Here is a 25,659-nt window from a genome sequence, read left to right as displayed (position 1 = left end):
GAATTTTTTGTCTTCGGATATCGAAGCTAATATAAGAAATAGTTAAAACTGTCCGGGTTTCAAGTACAAATGTCCGGGGTTTCAGTGCTCTTTGTCCTAGATTAGTAATTTTACGGATGGCAGCCCTAGATGCGAGTGAACAATATTCTATGTTCACGAAAGAACGATTCCTAACTAATAACTAACTAGTTGAACTGATATTGGCGATGATTCGAGTGATAAAGATAAATGTAACGTAAGGATTAGTCGAGATAACGGAACGATCCAATTTTATGTCACCAAATGAGGTGCGCGTATGAAAAGAATTTTCCCGCTTTCATTTCGTTGGAACCTGCACAGTCTCTGCCTCGTAACATCGTTACAATGTTTTACTCGACGCAGCGGAGGGTTAAGCGGCACACCTTAGATTAGGTACTTAGTTTCCGCAACATTAATCGGCGGAAACGATCGAGGCCTAAGGATCCTTCAAGATGCCTCGGTAGCATCGCTCCTGCCACGTTATGTAGTTTTATACGCAGCACTCTGTGCAAAGGTACAGACCAAAGCACGGAAGAAAAATTCACGTGTTCTATAATACTTCTCGCTTCTTTGGAAACTCTTCTAACTTTAAGAACAATATAAGACAGCTGCTACTAATGTGTGTGTTTCTCGTTTAGATCCAGGGGTGCCACCTTGTCGCCATATAAAGCCCAGAATGTCACAGATTCTGTTACAAATATCCGGAAAACAAATGTGCAATTATTTTATACAGAAAACATTGAGAATTTTAAAGTAACTGTTTTTTTAATTAATAACTTTTATTGTATATAAAATTGGTACTATACATAATACCACTATTTTTTTATCTCATTTTTTTTTACAGCCCGGAATTTTTTCAGTAAAACCGGAGCCCAGAGATTTGCTTCAAAACCCAAAGTCTCCGGGCAAGAACCAGAGAGGTGGCAACTCTGTTCATATCACCTCCAAAAAGTTTTTATTCGCATCACCTGTATTAATCTAGTTACTGAAGACTTGAATGTATTGTTCCAAAAAAAAGTCCAGATTCTCCCGTGTAAATAGAAATAAAAATTGAGATACGTCAGAGTCCACTTCACCAGTTAGGTAAAAACCTTTCCACCTCAACCTTCTTTCCGCCGCGCAGATCGTGTGCTAAGCTAATCACTCATTTTCGCATTTCCGTCAACAACTAATTTTCGACATTCACAGCTGTGCATCGGGGGAACAATTACAGCTGTTAGGCGATGAATAACGAACCACTGCCGAGACAAACCCGTGCCCGAAGCCATCTCGTCATGCGCTGCAATGCCCCTAAACGTTGATCACATCGCGCAATTAATCGGAGCCAATCTGATAATTCGAATTTCAATTTGGATCTGGCGACCCGTGTGGGCGCGGGCATCGTGGCAAGCATGAAACGCGTGCGTGCGAAGCATGGAGAGTGAATGGGGAAAATATGGTGAACAGAGGCAAAAGCGTGCATTTAAAAATGGTACTGGGACAGGAATGAGAATACAGAGAATCTAACTACGGGAAGTGAGAAATTTTTTTATGGAAATATTCGTGGACTGCGTTCAATCTCTCCTGCTATTTTATTGCAACAGTAGAATGCTACTGTTGCAGTTTTTTTTTAGTGACTTCAAAAGGTACGTGATTCAGGATTAAAAAATAGAATTACTTAATTTTTCAGTGTAACTGCATTCGTGTGTTTTAATGTCTGCTGCCTTAGTTTGTCAGATCAGTTGAATTCCTATGGAATCCTACAAAGAAAAGGATTCCTCTAATATTGTATTTTATTTACAAAATTGAATGACACGTCCAACTGCACATTTTGACCATTAATTTTTCAAGTGTATTAAAGAAATCGCTCAAAGATCATCCCTCAAAAATTAATTGAAAAAAAGAGGCCCGCGAAATAAAAAATCGTCCATCACACTCTGACGCCTTTCAAATTCCTTTACAAAGACTTTTCTCTCATTTCGTTTTTGCTACTCTCCCCTTTCGTGCCAAAACACTTGCGAACAGTGCGCGCAACTAAGATCGAATTATCGGCGTTGAAAGGCGATTTCTCACACGGCCCCAGCAACCGAATAAAGAATTATTGCTTGGCAAAAGCCGCTCCCTGGTCGCGATACACGTTGACCGCCGCTTTCTTATGGCAGTTGGTCAGATATCCAACACCTTTTTCGAAGGAACCGAAAAGACGTACCGATTCGTTTGGTCGCGTGCCAAGGCTCGGCCATCGATAACGAGGTCGCTATGATTCCTACATATTGATTGTTTATCGCCACGGGTTTGCGCAAGTTGCCGTGTGCCAAGATTAACGGTGCGAATGAAACCTCGAATTACGGGACAATGGCAGACTAAACTGTCCAGTGAAGGGAGTGAACGGGTGCCTATAGAGCAGACCTAACAATCAATGCAAATTTCAATTCGCAATTACTCTGTGATTAGTAATATTCTACAGCGAAATAACTCGTCCTCTTTTTGGATGCATTTTGAAAGGAATAGTCAACTCGCCCTCAATTAAGGGAGTAAACTAAAAAGTAATAATTTTAAGAAGTGAAAAACATAAAGAACAAACGAACTGTTACGTAGTTTGCATAACAAAAAAAGAAGTAGTAGATACTGTAAGAACTGTAAGTTACCAAATGATAGTCCTAATTTAAAAAATTAACTTCCATGTGAAAACATTTTTTCTATCTTTTACAGTTCGGGAAGTATAACAAAAAATCGGAAAATAGCCGGATTTTCAGGGGCCTATTTCGACCCCCTTAGAAGTGAATTTGGACAGCAAAAAAAAAAGAATGCATAATACATATCTATTTATCCTCTATATATCCCCAAAGTTTAATCATTCTTTGAATTTTTGGGTTGGAGATCTTCCCTCGTGAGCTGAACCGAAAATACACCAAAATAAAAATCGACGAAACTAATTTAACGAAATTAACGAAACTGAAACTTGCAGTGAACTAACACCTCGCTGAAGCTAATCTTCAACAGAATATTCTCACTAGCGTTTCGGAGCCAGCAGAAATACGAGTGTCAGCCTGGAGGAAGATTTAAGACACTTTCTCAGCTTCTGAATCAGAATCAATAGCGCACAATCAGAAACTACGATCAACCAGGGCTCCCGTGTTGCAGATTTCAGGGGACTGAAATTCGAGTGGAATGGAGGCATTCATCCATCCCAACGGGGGCAGATTACGCCAACCTAAACTCGCAACTCCAATGAATCCACTTAATTCGAAGCTTCTGAAAGGCATCATAGTTACAATCAAAATTGGGTACACAAAATTGCCTTGGCTTCCATAACAAGCTTGAATTCCCACCGTGCATCTATCGTTGCTCGCCCAATGACCGAGGCTCTTCCAGGAGCACGCTGCTTCACCAAGGACGAATTTCTCGGCTGCCTACGTTCAAAGTCACCGAAGCAGGCCAATTAAGCGGCTAATTACGAGCGTGCATCGCGACTCGCGGGGATCTCGAACGTCGTGTCCGAAAAAAGTCCCCTTCCAGAGGCAATGCGCGAGCACTGGGGCTCGTTTCGCCATGCGATAAATAACCTTGCGTATACTATACAGGAAACGATCGCCGTATTCGTCATAGCGTCGCGGCTCGGGAACAGCTTCGACGCTGCGGACGGTGCGTCGACGTGCACGTTTCGAACGACCATATACAGATATTCCTCTTCCGCGGAACGAACGCGAGCCCCAGGCATATTGGTTCGGGGAAAGCTGGCCACGAGGACTGGTTTCGCGAAATATTCGTCAGTTCTGTTTTATTCCTGTGACTGGTGATGCGATAGGGAAACTGACGATTCTGGGTAAAAAAAAAAAATAGAGTCAAACTGCGGAATTCCATTTTGCTGGTCGGAAGTCTGGTTTGCGTGAAAAATGTTTGTCGACGTGTAAGAGCAAGGGGAATTTGGTGGAATAAATAGTAGAATATTCGTTGAATAATTAGGTACAATAATATGTAATGCTTCCTGTAGTACTGTAATTAATTACTAGTATTGCCAAAAGAAATTTCATCTCACTTTTTCACAGCAAACAAATTTTGTAATAAATTTCCAAGAAGTGGATGAAGCCCGTGGGCACTTTTTCTTTTACACCCAGTGCATTGGTAAATCATCCCCATGAATAAGGTTTGTTATGGTGCAGGCATTGGGTCAAGCTTGATGAACGTCAAGAACCAGACCTGCATTGATAAACACATTTCAATCGAAATTAGATCTAGAATATACCAAAACAGACCCCTATTCCTCTCACAAGGGAAGATCCGGAAGCCGAAAATTTAAAAAATTCTGAAACTTTGTGAAAATGTAGGGGATTTCTTGCTGATTACAACGCAATTTTTGTTTGCTGCCCAAATTCACTAGAACAGGGTGAAATTAACCCCTGAAAAATCAGCTATTTTCCGATTTTGTGTTATAATTCCCGAACGGTAAGAGATAGAGAAAAAGTTGCAAGACAAAAGTTACTTCTTTTAATAAGATCTATAATTTGGTAGAAAATTATTTTACAGTTCGCGAGTTATAGCAGAAATTCGGAAAATAACCGGGTTTTCAGGGGTTAATTACACCCCTTTAGAGTGAATTTGGGCAGCAAACAAAAATTGCGTGATAATCGGGAGAAAATTCCCTACATATTCGCAAAGTTTCAGAATTTTTTAAATTTCCGGGTTCGGGATGTTCCCTTGTCAGTAAAGTAAATTCAGTGAAGAAAGCAAAAAGACTTCGTTACGCTCGTAGACAATTAAATTACATTACATTAAACCACGCGAAAGTGAAGCTACACATTCCATCAATATATATGTTTCAGATTAAAGCTTGCTGTCTGAACAGAGCCAGGCAAAAGAATTGAAAAATTGGCTCACAGCCTTCGCACGCCACGATGTATCTCCTGCTTTGCACACCGCTAGATTCGAACTTCATTAACGACAAATCCTAATTGGAATATGGATACACGGATACGATTAGCCCGTAATAAGCTCTGGACACGAGGGCGTTGCGCAGGGGTATCTTTTCATTGATCGAGCACGATGCTCTCTTTAGGCGAATGTTCGATCAGTCGATTCGCAACAGACTCCGAGGAGATAGCTTGAACTTCGTTGGGGCGAGTTTAGGTAATTAACGGCACCAATTACGGAGCCACGTGATCTGTGGTGTTCTTTCTCTGTGAAAGATAACTAAGTACGTACCAGCAAGTTACAACGAGATCTCGCCCTTACGATCGTGTCTATCTTATCAGTTTCAAGAACAGGATTTATAACACGAGTGGCTGGTGAAAAAGCATGTTGCAGTAAGCCGCAACAAGAGGATACTTTTACTCCCTGACGAAGCTGACTAGAATTTTAATTCGCTTTTTACGTTCGTTTTATTCATTTATTGGTAATATGTATTGAAAAGAGGCATGCATCTTAACGAGCAAGGAATTCAACTACGATATCAGATTTATCATTCTATAGGACTGCCTTGCAGATTCAATAAACTAAGAAATGATTGAGTGCATGCGTTTAAGCAGAGTAGTATATGGAATAAACAGTGATCACAGATTATAAACGTATGTAGATATTAAGTAATTTAATTACTGTCTGCGCATCACTGTAAGTATTATATCCTGTTGTGTATTTGTTGGTAAAGGGGCTTTTAAATAATACTTATTATGGTAACCGATTATTATTTGCACGCAATAAATATTGTTCAGCATTATAGATTTGTATGTGAACGCATGAAATTTTAGATTGTTATTAGTTATATAGGATAATTCTTATTCTATTGGCATTATACGTCTGCAAATATAAGAGGGGAATTTAAAATAATAACACTAATTATGAGAACAATGTGAAGTGAAATTCGATTGAATTCTCAAGCTTGTTTAGTTCTTCTTTTGCCTGCGTTCTTAGCGCAGTATGAAAGTAAGTACACCTAGTAAATATTGAACAACATGTATCGGTTCAAATTTTTAAAACTTTCATTATTCTATATAAATTCTGTTTCAACCACGAAAAATGTAAACGCAAATAATTCATCGCAAGACATGTTCATTCCGAAGGTATATTTCAGTTAATACACTGAATTCCCAAAGTAGCAGTCAATTGTATACAGAATTATCGGCATTCTTGGCACGTTACTAGCTTGTGTCGAAAACATTAACACCAGTTTATGAATTAAAAAAGAGGCAAGAGGTCCAGATAGGTATTGCACTTTGGAGGTCAACGTTGCGAAGCGCTTTGCGCTCAGTCCTAATCCTTGTACGAGGGTTAAGGAGATAAAAAATCAATGATCCTATAGCAAAACTGTTCTTACCGATGTCCGAACTGCTCGGAAGAGTTGCTGACTGAGAAATGAACTCTACGCTATTGTTTACACGATGCAACTTGTGTGTGACTTTAGTATTACTTATTGCAGTATTTATTACATAACTCAAAGCAGGTGTTCGAAGGTCCCGCCTTCTATTAAACTACAAACATATATTTACCACACCGATCGCTACCAAATGCTTTCAAATGTTCCTAGCATGTTCCAAATCAATCGACATCGACTACCTTAACCAGTTAAGAACCATTTACCTCTGCAAACAGTTTCCGCCTCGTTGTCTCCCTTAATAACGATCCTACATACCCCGCGTGCAACCTAAGAGGCGCGAATCAAAGCTACCCAGACTCGTAATCGAATGCAAGCACTCCGAACGCATTAATACAACTCCGAGTCCCTTCGATGGAACCACCCAACAACTTTGCCAATGCTTTCGACACTCATCGAACGATCGATACGTCCTGAATGAACATGTGCTTGGCAAGATGGAAGAAGCGTGCCTGGGTGGCCATACCTGGCGGGAATCGTAGGCGTCGGAGAAGTGTTCAGATTCAGGCCCAGCATGCTGTTGGTCGCCGGCAGGACCTTTACGTCGATCGTCACCCGCGTTACGATCCATTTCGTCGAAAACATGGACAACCGTGTCGGGCAGGCCGTCGCACGTCCGATTCTCCGTCCTCGGGGCGGGTTCCTCTGCTTTGCCCTTGACGAAGAGGCGCGAGATCGCACTCCACATTCAACGAAGTCACAGCATCCGCGACGGTGGCAGCGACGATCCGTTCGGACAGATCCTTGTCCTCGTCATAGCCGGCGAGAGCGTATCCAAATACGATCCTTACGCTCCTGCAGGGGCCACGCGCAGGGAGGGTGGTCCCTCTGTCAAGGTGTCATCGAGCACGCATACGAGACGAAGGTTAGGCCCCACGGAACACCGCCGGATATCACGGAAAAGTAAGGTTAGAATACGCGACCGAACCAACGGTGATCGCTGAACGGCACGATTATTTATTTTCGAACGACCCCGTCACCGGCTCCGACTCCACGCAGTAGTCCCGTGCGCGCGTAAATCGTCGCCCCGGGTCGTTCCGCGAAAAGGGCGGCAATTTGGTGAGATTTGAACGATCCCAGGCCGCTTCGTGCTGGGGCTGCGGGGCGCACGATGTTTTGAATCCGCGAGGAGCGTTCCACCGACAAGCAGCGCCGTCGGCGACGTTGCTAAATGTCGCAGGGGGACGGTGCCGGTTCACCACGGCGAGGCGACGCAAAGGACGAGCGGCGAGAACTAAGGACACTCCGCGGCTGTGCCCGCCGAGGACTATTTTCGTCGGCGACTATGCTGGCGCGAGCGTTCCACGCTCCACGGGCAATGTGCGAGCTTCCCTATCGATTTTGCGCGAAACAGTGGGAACACCGACTACTGCCTGACAAATCTCGACGTCGGAGATGCGTGGGTCGGGATGAGGCAGCCTCTCCGGGCCCGAGCTGCGATTTCGGCGTTCCCAAGGTGGCCCGTTGCGTGCGGTGCTCGATTCTCTTGGTGGATGTTGCGAAAATGCTGCTGGCACCTGTAAAAGGGGCGTACCTCGCGCGACACTCTCCCGTTTACCACAGATAATGAACTCTCCTGTTCTTCCCCGGTTACTGGCCCAACGCGTGCTTCTTAGTGGGTCCGCGCGACCGCTTCGCAGAATTTATCCCAGGGTCGGGATACTCGGACTCTCGTTGACAGCGGCACGAGAGCACACGAGAGGACCACGGTCGTACACAGCACAGGCTTTAGCACTAGCACGCACCAAACGGCTCGTCGGTTTCGCGCGATCCTTGTTAGTTAGTTGCCGCGCGGAACGCCGGATAATCACGATCCAGCGTATCAGTGTTCGCGGATTTTCAAACTGGGCACATTGTCAGCACGAAACATCGTCAATCCGCACGAACATCGAGTCCACGGCACGTTCGCCGTCCATCGTGAAAACGATCATCGATTCGATGCGAGAGTATCGCCGCGAACGATATATCGACGCCGCGTTCGAGAGTGGCCGCCATCTGTCTCTGCCCCGGTCCAGTCAATTTGCGAGTAACGGCTAAGTTTGTTCTTTCGCCTTTGCGACTTAGAAACGCGAATTGTGTGCTTGCTTTTAGGGAAAGTTGATCGTTGTGGATTATTCTAACGATAGCTGGTGGATTTCTCGATCGGTGCTAAGAATTAAGTAGTGCTAGCTTTAAATATGTTAAGACACAGAGAGAACGAATGTCATTGGTTGGACTGTGGCTACAAGGGTACGTGCCTGCTCGGATCTTCGAATGAGGAGCGTTCTATCGATGAGTGGTCTTCTACGGAGCGATTTCAAAATCTTTTGAGGTTGGTTCGACGTTTTTCGGATGCAGGTAAAAGAGATGCTTTTAAGACGTGTTATAGATATGCCCGATACATGTACATTTTTGGAGAAATTTTACGTAGCTTGGCTGATGTAATATTGATGAATAATGTGTCTATGTGCAAGAGATATTGTAGAATTTATATTACATGTTCAGTTTTTCGTTTAGTAGTCATGTTGTAACAATTAACTGATCTTACGTATGCAATATAGAATTTTATTGCACATTAAGATGAAACGTAAGATCGTTCTCGCGAGTGCACATAGCGCCATCTCCCGATGGCTACGATAAGTGCGAACGAGAGGAATTTGAATTCAAATTCCGCGCCCATATTTGAACTTAAATGTAATCGAAAGGAGATGGAATTATTTATTACTTCTACTGTTTACATGTTGTGGATGTTTGTTAAATATTAGACGCATATTATTTACACTCATAAAATTATACACCTTTTTTTCTTGCACTTAGTTTCTTGTTCATCCATGTTTTAATTTCTCACGAGATTCAGTAATTTGTAGATAATTACGAATACTTAAGAAGTCTTTGTAAAATTGAAATAAATTAGTTTTCAATTCCTTCGATATTAAGCATTTCAAATTATTTTCAAATCTTTGCATCAAAATTTAATTATTTCATGCATCGCACTCTAGTTTACAGTGAAAATTGTTACAATAACAAAAGTATAAATTAGCGTCTACTTGACAGTCACAAAAGAATTAAAAACTCCATATAAATTTGAATATTTATTGATTAAATCGATTGTCCTCCAGATTGCTTTAAGCGATCGATTAATATCATCGTACAAAATGTTTGCCATTTCTGAAGTCATTCCTGTCTGTTATATCTTTCTATTTCTCCTCGTGAATTTTATCATCCCCTTATATTTGCACCCAAAGCAAATCGTTGAACAGATGGCAGAGTGTATAATAAACTGCACAATTAAATTGTACACATTATAATATAGTATGTATTATAGAACGTATTTACAACGATATATTTACACTGTCATTACAAAAGTTGTGTTAATGATACCACAGACTATATATTCATCGATTTATTTGACCTCATACAGCATTCACTCAGCGATCAGCTAAAATAAACTATATGCTCCGTTCCCATTCACACGGTTAACGCTCGTTAAAAAACAACAACTCGCCATTGAAACAACGCCGACGCGCCACCCTGCTGGCGGCACGTTTCGCGTCACGCTTCGGTAATAATTTAAAAACTTTTAATCTCACGTGTCGATCAAGTGACTATAAACTCTCGTACTCCCTCGCTATATATAAATCTATACAAAATGAAAGAAAGAGAGAAAAATAAAAACAAGGAGAAAAGAATAACTGTACGGCTACGTATTAATTAATTAACATAAGTTCTCGTTCTATTGCACGTCAAGTTTTTTTCTTTTTTTTATTACAAATTTCAAGGCACGCAGGCTTCGTCGCGATCTAGCATTATCGATATCAATTCGACAACCCGATCCCCCGTCCCCACCCACCCCCTACCCCCCCCCCCTCACCCACCCCCCTCTCTCGTATGGCAACGACGACACTGTAAGACCGTGCTGACGAACTTTCTACTTTCCACGCGCGCGTATATAAACACATTTACACTCTACACATGTATACGTAGAAAGTAGATTCGCACATATGCGTATGGATAGAGCGGTCCAGAACTGCTCCCAGTTTAATATCCCGGATAGTACGACAGTGGTAAAAAAAGGTTCGCTCGACAAAGTCTGGTGAAGGTACCATTATTTGGCGCTAGGGATTTCTGTCTCCGAGCTACTTGAAACACATGGGAGTGCTCAGAATTTGTTTACTTATTCCAGCCAAGTTCAGCAGGTTCTTCCGAATATTGGATGAATACCAGAGCGCAATTAGGTCGCAGATATTCGATAGAGTTCCTTTTTCTTCATATTGCAATAAAAAAGTAAAGATTACGAAGGTAATAGGAATTCACGAATATCGCGGCCAGAAATGGCCAAAATCCGTAAACAAGACAATTTTATACGGAAAATTTGCGATTCTATAATTCTCTGGAATTAGTACACAGGTGGTACCTCGTTCTTAACGTTCATAACGCTCGCAAAGAACGCAAAAGAAATTGTTACATCCCGAAAGTACCTTCGTCATCTGATAATTCCTCTCATATCGTGTAATTTTCATTTAACAAATATTCCTCCTCCGACCATCGTTTCGAACGGTACCAAAGTGGCCGAGAGTTACTGGACCACCCTATAAATGGCTCGCAAACTAACCGGTATCGCGACCGATCTCTAAATGAACTTCGATTTGGCCCCTGGCACAGTCAACCAACTTCTGCTTGACCGAAGCCAACGAAACCGACGGGGACGCTGGAGGATCAAAACCCCCGTTCGCTCGAGGAATCGCTGGACTCGTTTTCTCTCATGAAACAGCCTGTACAGAATCTGCTACGAGTATTACACACAATGTTCTTAATTCGCTCGAGGAGACGCTTTACTTACAAACATAAATAAGACTAATTACAGAAAGAGATATTCTTCTTTTTTTTTTTCGTTTTGCAACGGCTTACATAGATACCTTCGACGAGCAGGAGACACACACAACACAGACACACCAGCACGAGTGTTTCCCGAGGTGATAACGAAACAAGTAGAAAGAGAGGAGGAGTTCTTTAGAACGATATTCCCTCCTTCCTTCGCGGACTATAGCGTCGGTAGTTCGTGTCATTAAATTAATATCACTAAACGATATATTAACCGACTGAACGTTTGGACGTTAGATGTGATATTTGAGTTGATTAAAAGAGAGAGAGAGAGAGAGAGAGAAAGAAGAAAGAGAATTGGAAAGAAGGGAAGAAACGATACGGAGTACATACTGATAAATGACCCCGGTTGTTACGTATAATATATTACAACGTATCCACTAAGAAAACCGGACAAATCGCACGTCGATTCGCCGATCAATTCCCACCTCACCTTACCAGCACGAAATTGTTACGATCGTTAGTACGGAAGCACTTGTTTCGTGAATTACGCTATCTACTAGTCGAAATTTGGCACCAGACGACCGATGTTTCTTCCGCGTACCTCGAATCCACCATCGATCAGCTTGTCGTTAACACCGAGCAGAGGCAGAAACACTGGAATTAAGTTCGACCGAGCTGAATCGAGCCGACTCGGCTAATAACGCACCCTTCGCTTCGAGCGATTAACAACTTCACCGAATTCGGAAATTCAACGCCCCCACACGTGCTTTCGACGAGAGGAGACTTCGTTTACACAGTTTCGTATCGAATGCTCCGCTTTCCTCGATTAAAATCTCACGGGTAAACCTAGCAGTAGCGCTGCTCCCACTGCGCATGCCCGAGCAGAACAGTGGGCGGAGTCGAGAACGCCCCGATCGTCCACCAATCCTCTCCTCGTTAAACTCTACTGCTCGGTACAAAAGATACGCGGAAACGGAAGATCGCGGAAAATTCCAATCGAAGTAAAGTCTTGAAAGATGAAACTTTAACCCCCCCTCCGAAGACTTCAGACGCAACTACGGGACCGAAAATACGACCATCCTCCTAGAACCGAAGCGAAATGAGCCCCGAACGTAATTAAGAAACCTAGGAGCGACTCTGGAAGCATCGGGCAATTGGAAATCGCTTGGAGACGCGAATCGACGAGTTCAATAAATAATCCCGCTGTCTAATAATAGACCGGCAGCGACGCACGCGAGTACGAATCTGTATTCCAGTAATATCAGGTGATGAATATCAAGTAGTTTGAAACGTTAGACAGTAGTCTCGGTTGGCCGTCGTTAAAGGTTACGCGATCCCCTCGCCGATCGAATCGATTTCCGAACCGAGGATTATTAGCCGATTCGACCGGAGAATCCAGCGCGAGCAGGCGGCGCCCGGTTCGCGCAGCGCGGGCACACGAGCCGGCCCCGCGTCTCGAACCACGGTCTCTGCACACGGTTACTGCTGGATCACCGGTTACGATCAGTGGCAACCGCAGCTCTTGACGACCATGTTTTTGTACTTCTTGAGTATAACGTTGCTCTCGTCGAGGAAATACAGCACGGAGATCGGCGAGAGCTTGGTGGGCGCGCAACACGGCTTCGGCACCTTACCGGGGCTCACCAGGTGCACCAGCGTTTGTACGATCGCGTGGTTAGTCGCGTTCATGTGAGCGTTCAAAGGGAAATTGCATTCGCCGCTGCAGTAATATGCGTCGTAACCGTCCGGTGCTATGATCCAGTCCTGGAACATGAATATTCGTCGTTATTAACGTTGATTAACGAATCGAGGCGCGTGGCACACCTGTTGCGCGACTCACCTGCCACTTCAGGTCCCTGAAGCTCACGTACAGCGTTTGAATCTTGCAGGTCCTCGAATTGTACTGCACACCGGGATCTGAAACAACGATGTCGGTGAAGGCTTCCGTTTGCAACGCGCTCTCTGGGGTGCTTCTAGGAGGCGACGGTCCATTACGAAGTCACGATCGTTCCGGGGCGGTTCTTTTGTAGATTATGATTCACCAAAGCACTTGTAATAGCGATTTTCAGGTTGCCAGAGAGTTTAGTGAATTCTGATATATTTACAGAGTGTTTAGAGGTTCATCTTAGAAAGTTTGTGCGCGTAGGGTATGCAGAAGTTAATTTTAAATTGTCTTGCGTCTTTTAGGAGGAATGCTAAGTTATATGATATATAAATTATATATATATTGATATATTTTTGGGAGTATCTTTGAATCACTCTATCGGGTGGTACTTTACTTAAAAGATATGATGAGAAGTAGAAGATTGCTAAAGTTTCATTTAAAGTTATCTCTAAATCAGCTCGGCATATTGGGAATAGAAGTTGATTTCTACTTTATTGATTCATCGGACGTTACCTTCCAGACTTACCGGTGTACGGATTATTTCGATAATCCAAGCTCGAGGATTCGCTCTTTTTTCTTCTCCTGGCGTCTCGCTTCTGCCGTACCTTCGACTCCCTGATGCCCGAGCTCTTGAAGTAACCCACCATGAAGGGTTGCTTATCAGGATCACCTCTGAATCCAACGATCCCAATATCTTCTGGTCTCATCTCGTGCACTGCAAGCAAGCATAACAGGGGACATTAACTATCAATTCGAACGATGACCCAAAGAATCGGGCAGTCCTGTGCACTCCAGCCTTTGCTTAATACAGTTATAATTTAAACATAAAGTATGCTTCCTGATTTCGCGTGTATAGGCTCCTTCCGAGGAGTTAAATCCAGACACGCGTAAAATGTCTGGCTCACGTGCCCCGACTCAAACATCGAAAGCCAGTTTCTCCATGGGCACAAGTGTTTTTAGGGAGTCGCGGGGCGATTTGCAGCAGTTCAAGCGATCTGCATTCTCAAGTGGTTCCGACGCCCCTTGAAGCGTTGCGAAAGGAAGATAACGAAGGGAGGGGCGGTAGATTTGAATAGGACATTCATCACCTACCCCCTGTGCTCCACGAAGATTGAATATTCGAGGGCGCGTTCACGCGTCACTCTCGCGATCATTTCACAGAATACTCTACGATCTTCCAACCACGCAACCACGTCCCTCAAAAATCAAACCCTTCCTATACCGCGCACCCCCAAGCTCTCCCACTTTTCACGAAACGAGACCCAACTCAAAATCCCCACCTTCGCACGCCCCGATCTATCCCCGCAAACGATAAACGCGACAACGCGAGGCGCAAACCTTATCGCGCGCGGTACAAACTGAAAACTCCATGGGCAAGCCGGGGAAGATTTGAATCCGCCGTTTCCCAATTACCCGTTTGATCCCATAAGCGGAATGCAGCCAGCCGACCATCACATTCGCGCTCATGTTTGTTAGAATGGCCTGCCACTCGGCGGATTGGAATTATTAATAGCCAACCTTCAGGAATATTAACTATTTAAGAATCTCAGCGGCTGTGTCAGCCTGGCTGATACGCGGCGAGCCGTTCACTTCGCCGATATAGGCGGCACTCCATGGTTTCCCAACACGTTGGCCCTGCAATTAAGTCACCGGTGTACCGTTGCACGTTTAATTAATTGATCGTTCCGTCCGCTGGCATACCGATCGACGCTCGATTATTCTTTAATTATCTTTACGCGGCATGCATAACGAGAGACACGCGGTGGGCGGTTGTCGGGGGAGGTAGGGGGAGGGGGGAGGGAGAGAGAGAGAGGTGGGGAAAGCAGAAATTTCAGCGTTCGACCGTAAAAGCGACAGATCTGATAGTTTCGTAATGTAATCGGAACTTGAAGAAGTTGTGACACTTGTTTATCATAATTATCGTGGCCGCGTTAATATTCATGCCGTAATAATTATATTCCATAACAGTTTATAGCGGGGACAAAAATAGAGCTGGTTTACATGCATTAGCATACCGTGTCGCAAGCTGTTCTGTGCAACTTGCTGATAGCGTCGATGTTAATGTTGACAATATAATTCGGAGCGCGACAGTGATACTCTGCGCGCTGGCGGCGGTCTGTGATCGTGGATTTTTTGGGACCGGAGCCGTTCATTCGCGGTCGATGATCGTTCTTGCCAGGCTCGTGATTTGCTCGCCGATGGTGGCGAGCGATGAAAGTGACGGGGTAAACTGTTCGTTAAAATATGGATCTGGGAATGAGGTTTGTCGATCCTTCCCCCGTGTCACGATTCGACGAATCGCGTTAACACTGTTTGCGCGGATCGTACGAATTGTCCACTTGTTCCTTGACACTAGAACTACCCGCAATTAACCTCCCTGAACTCGCGTGATTTTTCATTGCATAATGACTCGCGTCGGTCTGTGAGACCGTGTTTTACGCGTTGAAGATATGATATTTATTCTGTATAGTTCCATAAAATTAATTTTTAATATTTAGTCAGGGTTATAATACAATAAAAAAATGCACAAAGTAATTTGGAAAATATATATTTCTTTCATTAGTAGTCTTTCGAAACAGTCTTCAATAATTTCAATCTCGCGTCGGTTTCACGGACCGAAAAATGTCTGTATAAAAGGGTGTAACGTACAAAAGTGTGCGGAAAGCTACTGTTGTCATCCTAAGAACTATTTAGGGGCTATTATAACATATATATAACACGCGAGTTCAGGAAGGTTAAGGGGACTAGGCAGTCGAAAAATCGTTTCTTTATTGCATTATCTGAAAGTACTCAAATACGGTTTTGCCGTATTTGCGAATGAACGGAGGTTCAGGTCGACTTGAAAAATTTACAGGATGTATAAAACATGTGCCATTTCCCGCGCAATCAATTATATGGTCCGTAAAAATTCGAGATTTTCATAAAAAAATTAAAAAGTCGCGGATTTTTAGTTAGCCACAAACTGTTTTAGTTTTAGTTTTTATTGGTTGTGCGGGAATCAAACAAGAATCACACCTTGAGATCACACTTTTTAAGACCAATATTACACCAAAACCACAGAAGAACGTTAAAATGTTTAACAGTCAGCACCGCCGTGTTTAAAGCACATGTATATTTCATACCAACTGTTTTTAATCTCTATAATAACAATAAACATTGGTTAAAAGGATAATCTGGATATGCTTCCATTCGTTTACAAATACGTTAAAAAGAAAGTGTTTTTTTCACCGAAAATGACTGGTTATTTATAAACTACGTTATGCAAGGAGAACAAACTTTTATTCATATTTTTAAAACTTTTATATTGTTAAAAAGTATATACATAATATTATACATATTTATGCTACTTAGAAATACACTGATTTCTTACTTAAAAATGGTAAATTTCTTACGCAGTCATTTCGACTGGTTTGGTAGTTTTATTGTTAATCGAATAAGCGTCCTGCGCGTTAGAAAGCTTCGATACCTATTTCGCGCCTGAGAAAGATCGAGCGAGGATCACCAACGAGTCACCAATCACCAATAGCCGAAGAAGTCTTGCGGCTAATTTAATGTACTTGGAATTGCCCCTCGGATCGACAGGAAATATCCGAAGAACTCGAGAACGGTGGTTGGAAGGTAAATTATTTACCTTCCTCCGCATGGGAGCCTGGCGGATCAATCCACTCCGCGTGTTTCTCGGCGAAACGGAAGGGAGCGTATTCTAAAGAGCCGCGGCGCGCTTCTGCCGTTCCAAGAAGAAGGTGGAAAAACCGCGGCGCAGTAGCCAAGAAAAAGGAAAAAAGGCGGGCGCGACGGGAAGAGAGGATGTTAGACTGGGATCGATTCGCATGCAGCGCGCGCGCGCGCGGGCCGCGCGCAATATCATCGAAATTCGAACGAAAGAGCGCGCGGGTACGTGCGAGCAATCCAAACGGTCTCATTGCGCGTAACCCGTGACTGGCGATCCTCGCCTCTGCGGCCCGAGCGGCGCTGCCTGTGTATGCAAATGCGTACCCCCCTCGCGGCCGAACTACGGCCGTGCGCGAGTTCGAGAAAGCTAGTAAATTGGCTGCCAGGAATGCGCATTTGCCGTGATTGCAGCGGACACCTGCCGCTGCGCTTTGCGCGCCGTTACAGAAACGGCGGAGCGCGTCCCGGCCAAGTACCCACGAAGACGAATGCACCGCGATGAATCCGATTGCGCCGCGACACTCGCGAGTCCGCCGCACAGTGGGCCGGATTGAAGAATTTACTAGTGACATTTGGGTACATCTTTTAAGACATCGGAAGGAAATTTCTGGCAGAAAATAAGATAGAATTATTCCTTTCTAAAAATGTATACTTTAATACTTTTTACATTTATTTATTTATTTATTTATTTATTTTTATAACTTAATTATGATAAAAATTTGGTTAAGTGGTTTAAGTCGCATGTTGGGGAAACTTTTCGCTTCCAAGCTCTAAGGAGGGCGGACGACGACGACCCTCTTCGAAATCTTTCCGTTAGAGTTTTAAATCACTTGAAATTTGTCGATGGGCGATTTTTTTTCTCTATGCTCAGCTGTCATTCGAGTGGACGTAGATCATTGAATTCTAATGAGAAAAGGATTATTGAACTGTATCGGAAGCTACTAAAGTGTATAATTGTTATAGTGAAGTAAATTGAAAGCTACCTACTTTTAGTACATGGGAATTATACGAGGGACGCAGAGGAATACACGTTTCCAGTTCCATTGGGATAAAGAATTAATATCATGGTGATTTGAATTTGCATGAAATTTGTGTTCCTACGATTTCCATGCGCAATCAATCAGTCTTCATGAATTAGGAGATCCTACGTATATACAGTTCAGTGTTCGCGAATTCGGAGTAGAATAAGGAGCGATATATATCGGGATATCCCCTTCGTGTTAGGGATTCAAGGATGAAATGATTTCGCCGAAGGGGCAATCCTAGATCAGCCGCCGTCGCTTTCGCAATACTCTGACAGTCAAGGACGTGGACCCGGGAACATTGTTCGACCCGCGATTCATTTTGATCGGTCAAAATTATCAGGCTTCAGGGACGATTAACGTGCTCGCAAAATCTCTCCAATATCGATCAACGATACAGATGCATATATACAGTACGAATCTACACACACCTATCCAATATGCTCTTACACAAAGTTGGGCATTAACTAAATAAAGAATTATTTAAATAACAGATCGAATAAAAATTACTTTAACTTTAGATTATTCCTTTATTCGTCGAGCGTTTCAACTTGAGCGTCGAATAAAATAGTCAACTTTAACGTTAACTTCAAGTCGACTCGGGTTAACTTTATTCGATACATGACGAATAATTTTTTGTTAACTTTTAATCGTTATTCGAAATTTTATTTAAATAAAAATTCTGCTCGTCTCTGCTCTTGCATAAATCTCATCTCGATCATCACTACCACCAACGAAGGACTAACCACACGTTAACACAATAATAGAAGCACTTTCTGCGTGAAACTATGTAACTCGAAAATATTTTAGCTATAGTAGTTGAATTCGTCCAAGGTGCACTCGAATGATACCATTGATGCAACCGATTACTGCATTACTTTCACCGAACAAAAATTCGAGGGAATCGTATCGAAGAAAATACCGGAATAATCTTCCTGAATGTGCAAAGCAGCTTTCCTATTCCCGCGTCGCAAGTAGCATGAAAATGGCAGAGAGACATCTGCTCGTCCAGAATCAACATACGACGGACGTACGTTTTCCACGGACAAGTCAAATACCTTTGTCACTGCCCTATTAGCATCCCGATAGCGACTCCATTACCACTGAATTAGCATTGCAACAAGTACGGCTGAGACACTCAGCATTGGTACTATCGTCGCGATCGTCCCATCCTTGCAAAGTTTTCTAGAGGCTCTCGTGCAGTCTCTCTCTTTCCCTCTCTCTCTCTCTCTCTCACCCTCTCTCTTGCACACCCCCTCCCTTCCCTCAATATCTTGATTGTCCAATAAAACGACGATCGTGGACATTTCTCTCAAACGGCGCATAAAATCTGCTATCTCGCCGCGGAGAAAAGATCACCGGAAGAAGAGAGAAACCGAGCACGGCACTCTTGAATATCTTCGCCAACCGCAGCAGCCGCCTGTTACCCATCCGCGACGGAATACGGGGATCCTTAAATACGAAGCATTTATTTATCCACCAACGAGACCCGCTCTCAAACATCCAAGCCAGCAATTCGCCAACTGGCGATAAGCTAACTTTATTACAGGCGAACATTGTTTCCAGGGATTTCCTCCGAGCAATCTCCGGCAACGCGGCTCTCAGCTTCTCGTAAAGACGGAGACAGGAAGACCATTTTTTCAGACGGTTATTTCCACAAATCCATCGCTTGCAGATAGATCGCATAGAGAGGGTGCCATATTTTCTGTCGGCTCTTACTTCACATACAATCTGATGGAATATGGCGCGACCCTTCTGTGGGTATTTTTTAAATATCGATGAGAAGAGGACGATAGTTCTTAGTTGCTGGATTAGAGTCTCCCAAGCTTTTTTGAGTCGCGATGCCCTTTTATAATATTCAAATAACAACCCCCCATGTAAGTAAGGTAAATTTAATACAGTAAAGAAAACACACTTTAAATATGGGTGTTTCAGAATATAATTCTAACTTAAGTTAATATTATTAATAATATTAAAGAAAAAAAATCGTGGTGACCCCACAGAAAGCTCTTCGCGACCCACTTGGGGTCGCAACCCACAAGATGGGAATCACTGTGCTAGATAAATTACCACCAACTCACAAATTTGGAAATAACAGAGGGGGGCACTGGCGCATCAATTTTAATAATCACCTAATGAATTTAATTAAATTTGTATTAAGAATATTTTCCTCCCCCAAAATGGAATCCTGATTGGATCCACACGGACCCTTGGCTAGCCCGATGCTAACGTAACCCTTCCCTCTCAATCGGCAAATATCTTACTCCTTAAACCAATCTTAAATCGACAGTCAGCTACTCCATTTGTCCTGGGTCCTCCAGGATCCCGATGCAAAGGAGATGAATGGACATATCCGAAGCTCCGGCGCAAGTGACAGGAGGGGAGATGGCTAGCCGCGAATAAATCCCGTGGTATCTGACAAAGGCTCGTTCCCGTTCGCGGTGATAGCGAGGTGTCGCAAGTCTCAAGAGCGAGCGGAGCGAGAGAGACGGGGCGACGGCCACGCAGTTAGGCAGGCGTGGGCGTATCACGCGGAGGTGTGCACACTGCACAGCCGGTCTTTAGAGGCAGAGAGATAGCCGGCTGGCACTTTCGAAAGCATCTGGTTTTCTACAACCGGGGGAAACTTCCTCCGGGCAAAGGGAGGAGTACGTGCGTACGAGCCAGCGCAAACAAACCGTGGGCACTTAACCGGGGCGAAGAGGCGCGCACGGAGGGACAGGCCGAAGGGCCGTGCGCGTCGCGCGAGTGTGCGGGGAGAGGGCGAGTAGAGAGGGGCAGGCAGAGGGAGGAATTGCCGAGGAATCGTGGGTTTTTCGCTGTATGCAAGGGACACCTGTGTACGTGCACCGCGCGCGCCGCTGCGTGTGCGCCTCTGATCTTGTGTTTTATATTGAATGATCAAAGGTAAACCGGTTGTGCTCGCGAAGGAGAGGAGCAGAGCCAGAAGGGAGCAGATAGAGAGAGAGGGTTTAGAGGGTGAGAGGAGGATTGACGGGGGAGAGAGAAACCGGTGGGTAGGTGGAGGAGGAGAGGCGTACGAGGTGAGAGAGGCGAGCAACAAAATGATCTAGGCGCGGCAAACAACAAACTGTACGCACGTACACAGGTATACACACGCGTGCAGCAACGCCTCGTACGTCCAGCTGAAACGTGTCTTGTTTATATCCACGATGTCGTTTATGGCAGTCTCTCGGGTGTTACTGGCGAGTATCGCGCCAGGATACAAGGTGCACAAGGTGCACACGCGCCGTTCTTCCATGATCATGAAGCCTACGGTCATCGTCGGTGATGGAGGCTGACTGTGTAATATACCAGTCGCATCTTTAGATGATCGTTTCTATGTTAATTTCAGAGTATCTCGCGTTTACGGCGCGGAGTTATTGATTCTGTTTTATGGATATGGGCGATAAAGTTTCCTAGGCCTGCTTGTAGGTCATCATACTTATCCCCACGAGGAAAGCTTTTGAAAACATTGCAATTTTTTTTTATTTATCACAGTTTCGATTCGCAGCTCACTTTTGCTCCAATTTTTGGCTCAGGTTAAATGTAATTCTTGGGAATTCGTGGGTCACTTATGCTCTAATTATTAATCTACTTCTGCACTAATTTTCAGAAATCTTCAATTCACTTTTGCTCCAATACTTGGAAATCTCCAGTTCACTGCTGCTCCAACTCTAAGGCGATTCTGCTATAATCTTCAGAAATCTCCAATTCACTCACTTCTGCTCCAACACTGAGTTCTGCTCCAATACTCGGAAATCTCCAGCTCACTGCTGTTCCAACTCGGTGGTGCTTCTGCTCTAATCTTCAGAAATCTCCAATTCTTTCTGCTCCAAATCTGAATTACTTCTGCTCTAATTCTTAAAGTCCTCCATTTCCTTCTGCTATAATACCCAGAAATCTCCAGTTCACTCTAATATTCAGAAGCCCTCAGTTCACTTCTGTTCTAGTCCTCAAAAATCTTCAATTCCCTTCTACTCTAGTCTTCAAAACCCCCAGCTCACTTTTGCTCCAGTTCTGAGTTCCCTTCTATCCTAATCCCAAGTTCAGTTCAGCTCAATTCCAATTGAGTAGTGAAGTCCGATCATTAAGTTTAGACAGAAGCTGGGTTAGCGTGTTCCTCGTTCGTTACTGTCACTAACTTCTCTTCTTCCTTTCCGTACCTTCTCTTTGTACAAGAGTGTATGTTCAGATCCAGAGAACGCGATGAATCGTAGCTCGCAAACGGTTACTCGAGGAAAGCTGTTGACTTAAGATTCACGCGTCGACTTCTTCGACGTGATTTGTAGTTGCATTCCCGCCGCTCACATCGATTCTTAAAAACATTGATAATAGCTTCATGCTTCTGATAGTAGCAGCGTGACGAGTAACAACTTCTCGAAAGCATGCACCACCAGCAAATCAGACCAATTTATTCTTTCTACAAACTACTCGGGTGAACAGAATTTTTGCCAAACAGTAAAGAACAGAGAAATTAGACAGAAGATGAAGGAAATCCCAATTACACAAACTGCAAGGTCGTTGATCTGGTATCAACGCAATTAGTGGAATCGATCGATCCAAGAAGGAATTAAATCTCGCAGGCTCAACTTTTTACAGACAATTAGACGGAGCACAATGTAAAGCTAACATTATCCAATTGTCCGACAATCGTGATCCAATTACTGTCTCGATGCCAGTAATCCAAGTCGCGGTATCTCCATTATTTCTCATTCCTGAGAATATCGAAGGCAACTGGTCTACGTTCGATACAATCGATTCATTCTGCAGCGTGTATCAGCAAAGTACATTGCACACCAATGCGAAACGTTATAATTTAAAAGAGAAGTAATCTATACCAGATAATTCACTCGAAAAAGAGAATCAAACCCCACGAAGTACCTGCAATTCCATTAACTACAATCTTTCCCTCCCTTACCCCCGGAAAAATTCACCAACAACCAGCAGGGTATTCAAATAAAACACCAATGCAGTGGAACTTGAAGCAAACTATTTTTTTTTAAATCTAGGGTAGATGTACCGTTTCTGTCCATTGCACTGTTTTTGGCCATGTGCATAATTATCTTATTTTTAAATTGCTTGCAGATCATTATTATATGGAGAATTTCACATCATAAATATTTTGTTTAGTGTACCGTCAGAAATATAAGGTTACATTTATTGCTACACGGAAAAATATTATATTTTTTAAGAAGTGGCCAAAACTGGTACAATACTTTAAAGTGGCCACAAATGGTGCGTCTACCCTAGTTATTTTAAGTCGCATCAACCTCTGAGTTGGGTTATTAGCAGCTCGAAGCAAACTATATCTAAACAATATTAATACTAAACGGCCGCTAAGATACCAAATAAATTTTTGAAAAAAAATTCCACCTCGTCTCCCCGAAACCGAATCACCCTCGTGACCCTAGCTTCTGCTAGGAATACGTCCGGTAAAAGGATCTCCGCTACACCTCGACGCTTTCGTGTCACTCGGACACAAGCGAAAACACGTGTTGACCAGGAATATTAGCCTCTGATCCCCGCGGTCGGCTGTTTCCCGCGCGTTATCCCGATGAGATTTAATCGGCCAAGGCTACCACGTTCCCAGGCTGCGCGGACGGATCGGCTAGGGGCGATCCTCGGAGGTAAAGGAAAATCATCAATGATCTAAGGCTGATCGGGCCAGGGCCCAGGTTAAACAGGTGTATCTTATCTGACGGATCGAATCGCGGTAATCTCTGGCCCGTACGCCTCGCGACGATTCCCATCTGAGATTCGGTGGCAGAATCGGATTCAGGGGCGTCCTTATCTCACCATCTGGGGCCTCCGACTCGCTCACGTACATCCTCTCTCCTTTCCTCCTTCCTAGGGTCTCGCTGTCCACCTTCGCCTGTCCCACAGAGCCAGTCCCACGCGCGCGCATCTCGCCAGTATAGGAAGACAAGACGTCGCCGCGGCTTGGCCTCTCGACGATGATGTATTCGTGCCTGGTAGGAAGGACCTCGAGTGACGCACGAAAACTTCCAGGCACGAGCAAAATCTCTGTCCTCGATTTGTTAACGACTGGCTCTCGCGCTTGGTAATTATAGGTCTTCGTGGTTCAGTGTTTCGCTGGTAGTAGGTTGAGCACGGGGGATAGCTGAGCCTTTGCTATGAACGCTGCTCAGGGTCGTATATACTTTGGACGAAGCCTGCCACCGACGCTCCTAAGTAGAGCGGCTCACTTCTTCTGGCGAAGATATCGTCGCGGAGACATGTCTTTAGAAACATGAGACGTATGGTTACGGAGACTTCGAGCCACGAGCAAAATATTTGCCCTCGATCCGCAGACGACTCTCTTCTCGCGCTTGGTACCAACGACTCCTTGTGGCCTAGTGTTACGACCTCTGCATCTTTCAGCGAACAAATCGCTGTAATCGCTAGTTTTCCAAGATACAAGTGCGATTCTCGCGAGGCTGAAATTTCAAGGCGCGGGGAGAATACCACTGTGGATTTGATGGCTCTTGACATCTAGTCTTCCAGCGTGGTCACGTTTACAGAAGACAGAAATCACATTGCTCCTATGTAAACCAATATTCAACAAGAGATGAGCCACCCAGAAGAACTAAATCAGTTAACTAACTCTTTGATAGGCGTGGAAATTAACCAATTACCACAATAATTAAGGTCCTTGCAAAAAGTGAAAAAGTAAGAAATTCTACATCGTTTGCTGCACGTTTGATATAAATCCGATAACAAATAAGTGATTTATTGCAAAAAATATAAATATTAATATGAAATATTATAAATATATAAATATTAATAAATATTGATATTAATATTTAATATAATATTTATTGCAAATAAATAAAAACAGAAATATTAATACTAATATTTTTATAATAGAATATTTTTTCGCCAAAAATAGAAATAAAAACTTATCAACTCAATAACTACTACTTATTCTGTGAAAATATATATTTTCCAACAATGTTCTCTTTTTAATTCTAAGTCAAAGTAATAATTTTATAAACAGTTTCTTCTAATTTACTTGAAGTTGGTAAAGCTGGAGCTGCACCACTCTTGCTACAAGGTCCTCAATATTATTGCTTTGACGTAACATTAAAAAGAGAACACTAATTGAAAAATATATATTTTCACACAACAAACAGTAGTTACACAGTTGATAAGTTTTTATTTCTATGTTTGGTAAATTTTTCACATCTGGAGCATTCGTATCGAGCAAGAACAGTAATGGATGCAGATTCTGCATTTGCAATATGATCGCACCTTGCAATCACACATGGAGAATTTCGTTTACATATATCACACGTCATGACTCAAAAACTGTAAAAAAAAAAAATGGAACTACACCCCTGTAAGGTCTTCGATTCCAAAGCAACACGCGATAACCCATGACCCATTAAATCCTCCGAAGGAATTCTGCAAAAAGTGATCGGACAGTTCAAGGACCCAGCATCCGTTTGTACCTCGTAGCGCAAAATTCGCGGGACGGCGAATATATAGAAAATAATCAGCGCTGCTTGCATGGAGCGCGCAGCATCCGCGCGCGGGCGAGCAATGAGCGAAATGGACGGGAGAATGGGGACTGGGTATGAAGCCATCGCTAGTCGATCGGCTGTGTACAGCCTTCGAAGACACGTTGTGCCCCGGCGAGGAATGCTTTTCAGCGTGAGAGCAAGAGAGCGTGGAACAGGTGTACGCTCGAGAAAGCATACACGCCTATACGACAACGGAGGCTGGCTTCGCTCGGTGCCAGGTGTACAAGAATCGCCTGGAATCTACCTCGTCGAACTTCTGACCCCGAAGCGTTTATTAGCCACGATCTATTGCTCAATACGAACCGCGTGCCCCGTCTATACGCCTCGGACACTTGCGCACGCGCGAGCTGGTTGCTGAACCTTCACGGTTTACCTCCTTCCAGATCT

At 43.7% G+C, this 25,659-nt stretch overlaps 2 protein-coding genes across 20 annotated transcripts in view; both read right to left on the bottom strand.

The window, feature by feature from the left end:
- Patronin (calmodulin-regulated spectrin-associated protein patronin) overlaps window positions 1–8,295 on the bottom strand; it is an 83,608-nt gene extending 75,313 nt beyond the window's left edge. For 12 of the 19 annotated variants that reach the window (XM_076811997.1, XM_076812000.1, XM_076812001.1 and 9 more), the window contains exon 1: window positions 6,831–8,294. In XM_076811997.1, coding sequence (XP_076668112.1) covers window positions 6,831–7,052 — 222 coding nt within the window. In that variant the 5' untranslated portion in view covers window positions 7,053–8,294. Of the gene's footprint in view, window positions 1–6,830 lie in introns of all 19 variants that reach the window. The other 7 variants (XM_076811999.1, XM_076812006.1, XM_076812014.1 and 4 more) reach the window with 1 other exon arrangement.
- A 1,336-nt stretch (window positions 8,296–9,631) lies between these two features.
- Window positions 9,632–25,659, bottom strand: part of Gbb (glass bottom boat) — a 40,615-nt gene continuing 24,587 nt past the window's right edge. Inside the window, exons 4-6 of the mRNA XM_076812031.1 lie at window positions 13,579–13,767; window positions 13,008–13,084; window positions 9,632–12,931 (exon numbers count right to left, since the gene is read on the bottom strand). Of these exons, the coding sequence (XP_076668146.1) occupies window positions 12,671–12,931; window positions 13,008–13,084; window positions 13,579–13,767 (527 nt within the window). The 3' untranslated portion in view covers window positions 9,632–12,670. The remainder of the gene's footprint in view (window positions 12,932–13,007; window positions 13,085–13,578; window positions 13,768–25,659) is intronic.

The sequence above is a fragment of the Andrena cerasifolii genome, chromosome 5 (assembly GCF_050908995.1).
Source record: "Andrena cerasifolii isolate SP2316 chromosome 5, iyAndCera1_principal, whole genome shotgun sequence".
Classification (NCBI taxonomy): Eukaryota; Metazoa; Arthropoda; class Insecta; order Hymenoptera; family Andrenidae; genus Andrena; species Andrena cerasifolii.
Note: the sequence above shows the minus strand (reverse complement) of the source record. Positions and strands in the feature narration are given on the sequence as shown.